Genomic DNA, 5000 nt, shown 5'->3' with positions numbered 1-5000 from the left:
GATTACCATAAGAAAGCTTATCATGTCTCAGATCCATATATTGAGCCATATAGCAAGACAATGACAGTATCTATTGGGCAAGTCACAAAAACTGCGTTAATGTCCTTAGAGATAAAATTACGTGACTTTCTTGACGACATAACATATTTTAATGTTGGTCCAAGCGTATATGCTATATTTTTCGATAGCAAAGGAGTGGTTTGGATGCATAAAAATTTTCCCAGGATTGAGACAATAGTTGAGCAACCACTTAAGGTGCACTTGCAAGACATTGAAAATATAGATAGTCAAACAGTATTGAAAATGATAAATGAGGAGAAAGGAATCATGGATGTAAAGACAAAGTTGGGCGAGCAGGTAAGATAATATATCCATAAATATTTGAAAAGATGTAGGGCCAGTTGTTCCAACCTGTTGTTAAACTAACTAATAGTTAAATCATATATGTATGTGTCTTTATTTTTCCTTCAAATTAAACAAAGATAGACATATGATTTAACTATTAGTTAGATTACCAATATGTTGGAACAACCGGCCCGTAAATAAAATCGTTAAAAATATTTCCTTTTAACATACATTATATACAATATAGAAGCGGTATAGATGGAAACACTTAATTTTTTATGACTTGATAATATGCCTGGTATCAACGACTGAAGAGGGAATATCGCCTGTAGCGAGAATTGTGTCTCCTCTGCCGGCAAATATATTACATCATCGCCTCGATCTTATGCTTCAAACTGTCGTTGACAAAGATACACTTTGCATTTACAGAAACAAGATTATAACTTTATGTAAGAAAATAAAATTTAGTAACTATTGTTTATAAAATTTGTAAATATTAAAATACTTTTTTTTTTTAGCAACCGGTGTATTTTATCTATCACCATGGTGCTTTCAATCTCCAATGGAACAATTGAAATTACTGGAAACAGGTTCAGCCGTGAATGTACAAAGTTATATGGCATATATAAAAGATGTAACAGGTCTTTTAGCTAATCCCGGTCTACATCCGTCCGTAAAACCAGACGTAGCAATGCTAGCACAAGTTTTAGAACATTTCAAAAAGCAGCACGTTGAGAGTTCGTTAAATAAATTTATAATAAGAAGGTGATTACAATTTCATACATAATTTTTTATTAATGGCTTATAAATTAATATCTTTACATTTTATTTTATTTTTTCATTCTAGATACATTGCTAGTACGGTCAGTGGAGTATTAGAAATATTTCCAGGGATGATATTAGATTCTGGTTTTGATCCCAAAAGGCGAATGTGGTATAGGAAAGCACTGGAACAATTCGATAAGATAATCTTAACTCCACCTTACTTAGATGCAGGTGGATCAGGCTATGTAGTCACTCTAAGTCAAACTGTAAAATATTCTGTCAAGGCTATTGGAAGCACAAATTATGTGATTGCTATCATGTCTATGGATGTTACAATGAGTTACATCATGAGAATGTTACTGGACATGTTTCCGTTCTGTCATGACGCAACTGTAAAGTGTTTCCTGATGGATGATAAAGGCTATTTAGTATCACATCCAAAGCTGTTGGAAGCGACAGACAAGATCGAGCAACAACATTTAACGCACAAGGAGCTCTTAGTAGCTAACGACATATTGAATCATGGATCGTTCGTGAAAAAAAAATCATGTGCTAGCCACTTAGATGGCACTGTGCAAAGGTACTATCAGTTTAACACATCGCTCGACGAGGTGCTCACTAATATAGCACATGGCGAGCATTGTGTTAAATATCAGGTAGCTGCTGTACCGGGTACCAATGTATTCCTTGGTGTTGTCAATATGACAACTCAGTGTAATTTGCTTAGAGCTTTTTGTCCGTGCAGCACGGTAAGCCCACAATTTGTTGCACTTTTTTGTTCTAAGATATTTTTAAGTTTACTACGTGATATATTGTATCTGTTTATTGAATATTACAGATGGATCACTCGTGCTTGAATTGCAAAAGTATGGAACAAACTGGTTGTGAGTGTCCTTGCGAATGCTCCTTGTATTCTTCTGGCTGTTCACAACAAAATATCGATAATCTGGATCCTTGTCCGCCTATGTATGAGCAAGGATCGAGTTTACAAACTCCGTGGATAGAGCCGATGAATTTAAAATCATGCCCATCTATCAATTGCAAATCATATACGACGGAGAGTGACTGTTTGGGTGTCGCGGATTGTCAGTGGTGTCATGTCGACACTGATGGAGAGACTCCTTTGCAGCAACCGTTTTGCTCTGATATGTCCGTATGTTTTAAAGGAATTTTTGGGTCTTTGATACCTTACAGCGACGGCACTTACAGTAAGTCCGTCTTTTTTTTTCACATTTTTGTTCATTTCCATTAACCATTAGATAACAAAATTATACCTTTCCAGATTCACAATCGACAGATGAGATCGCAGTACGAGAGTGGCCATCAGTTGGACCGGTAGCTGGTGGAATTCTTGCACTGTTCTTGATTTTAGGTGTCATTCTGTTCTGCTACAGACTCCGATCAGTGCACTCGAATCTGGAGCATCAATGTTTGCATCTCCAAATCTCGCCCGATACATTGCGTATGACGCATATCGAGGGCGATCCGGAACCGGCAGAATTGGATCAGACCAAAAATAATTTGGATTGTCTCGTGAGAGACAATGTTGCACCTATATCACCGTACAGAGTTTCCACCAATTATAGAAGGCCACCTGGTGGGGACAGTGATCATGGGTACAGCACAATGACGCCTCACGATGATTCCGAACAGCAAACATTCGCCTCCGAACCCCTATTAACCATCGACAATAACATCGAATCGGATTTGACTAAAGAATCCGACATCGGAATGCCTTCCCCTACGACATATTTGGGATCGCCACATCATGTTTTGGCACCCGTAACTGTCCATCGCGATATGGAAACGAATTACTGTTGACTGAATGAAACTGAATTCACTGCTATTTATTTAAAAGAGTAAGACAAACGTAATTTCCTCGAAACATTGTGGTAAGAAATCATTACAGTTGCTCTTTTTTCGCAGATATAATCTCAGGACACAAGAGTTAAATGGTAAGTATCTAATACGTGTAGTGATTTACTTTATTTGCGATTTTCGATGCGGAAAACGTATTATTTTACGAGACTGTTAATATTATTTTTATTAATCTCGAGAGACGAAAAACATGAATCTTTGATTATGCTTGAAAATGTACGTAATTTTTATAAACTGTATATGAATACTAAAACTTTCCATACAAGTGCTATAAGAACGTTTGATAAAATACTGAACGTTTGATAAAAATTTCTGAAAAAAGTACTAAAAATGGTAGTGCAAGTTTCATGACATAATTCAAATGGCTGCTATATTGTGAGCGAGGAACTTAAAGTACGATTTTATAAATAGATTAAGCAACAGAATTTTTATAAGTCTAATTATATAGGTCGAGCAATTTAAAAATGTAAAAGTATGCTATTTTAGAAAAGTAATAAGTACGCTTGCCAAGTAATATCTTATATGTGTGTGTGCGTAACAAAATTAGACATTAATAGTACATTTGGGGATATATATATATCCCCGAATAGCACTATATATATATATATATATATATAGTGCTACACATTCATGTAGGATATATCATGATAAGTGAGACCAAGTGAGACACACTTGAGAAAAGAGAATTCAGTACTACAAAGCAATTGACATATTATGTTACATCTTGTATATAAATTAAGAAATTTAAATTTTATAGTTATTATTAAGTATAAAAAATTAATGATAATATGAAATATTTATATTTAGTAATACGACAGCTTCCACTTTGGACAAATTAATTTTAACTCATTATCTGAAATACTGCCATCACATGTTCCATGATTAAATCATACGGTTGAAGATTTTATTAATGGTTGATAACGTGAAAAAGAGAGAAAGAGAGAGAAATTTGTTTGTTTTTTTACTTTTTTAATGGTGTATAAGACTGCCGGCGGTTTATTATTATTCCATGACTTTATTTTTATAAACATGAATCTTTTTTTTTTCCCCCTACATTTATACAGTGTACTTATTATCGTGATTTACATAAATAATGTCAAAACGTTAAAAATATAAATTGTGCAAAATAATTTTAGAAAACTGTACATATAGAATCTATAGTGTAGGTACTATTTTACATATATATAAATTGTTACTTTCTATTATTTTTCTATTCTTATGCGAGTATATTTAAGTATTTCTTTTAAAGCGATATCGTAATTTTATTAATGCAAAAAAATCGCGATGAAAATAATGAAACAAGAAAAGAGGAATCTGGAATGTGTCAATGAGATAACATATAAATTCCAGTCTTATCGATACGAGGCTATTGACATAAAACAAATGTTATTTTAATGTTTAAAAATTAGTATTTTTATATAGAAACATTATTAAAAGCAAATATGCAGTCGCGATGAAAACAAATTACATTATTATTGTAGTTTATAGTATAAGCTTTTCTATGAAAGTATTATATAAAGTTTTACAATGAACATATTTTATTGACACAATACAATACACTACACTTTCACTTATGCGTATCTCGCGCGATACGTAGGGAGAATCCGGAAGAGTTGAACCACGTTTTACTTGAAGGTCCATAAAATTTAGTGTAATTGATATATAGATTTTTTATTCATGTGAAAGTAAAGCCTTATATGGCTACAATTTGTGGAATTTGTAATTTCAATAAGTTTATAAACGTAAGTGTTATATTAATTTAAAGAAAAAACGAGATTTGGTTTATCTCTCCCCAAGGGGTGGGAGACATGACCCACCCCTATAGGGAGATTTGACCATACCCTATAAACCCAGAAATAATAATAAAAATATATTTAGGCCGGTATTCATAGTCGAATCTTATATTTAAGGCCGTCTTAGGTACGATCTTAAGATGTTATAAACCAATCACAGAGCCGTATTTGCATCTTAAGACATTACTTAAGACGGTCTTAAGATAAGAACCGACTATG

At 33.5% G+C, this 5000-nt stretch overlaps 1 protein-coding gene across 1 annotated transcript; it reads left to right on the top strand.

The window, feature by feature from the left end:
* Positions 1–6: 6 nt before the first annotated feature.
* On the top strand, positions 7–4994 carry LOC139823889 (VWFA and cache domain-containing protein 1). The gene is made up of 7 exons (XM_071796365.1): positions 7–357; positions 593–794; positions 864–1110; positions 1193–1859; positions 1949–2318; positions 2393–2969; positions 3037–4994. The coding sequence occupies exons 1-6, from the start codon at positions 61–63 to the stop codon at positions 2929–2931; spliced, it is 2322 nt and encodes a 773-aa protein (XP_071652466.1). The 5' UTR covers positions 7–60; the 3' UTR covers positions 2932–2969; positions 3037–4994.
* The last annotated feature ends 6 nt before the right edge of the window (positions 4995–5000 follow it).

The sequence above is a fragment of the Temnothorax longispinosus genome, unplaced genomic scaffold, assembly GCF_030848805.1.
Source record: "Temnothorax longispinosus isolate EJ_2023e unplaced genomic scaffold, Tlon_JGU_v1 HiC_scaffold_200, whole genome shotgun sequence".
NCBI classification, from domain to species: Eukaryota; Metazoa; Arthropoda; class Insecta; order Hymenoptera; family Formicidae; genus Temnothorax; species Temnothorax longispinosus.
This window is presented reverse-complemented; position numbering and strand designations above follow the sequence as displayed.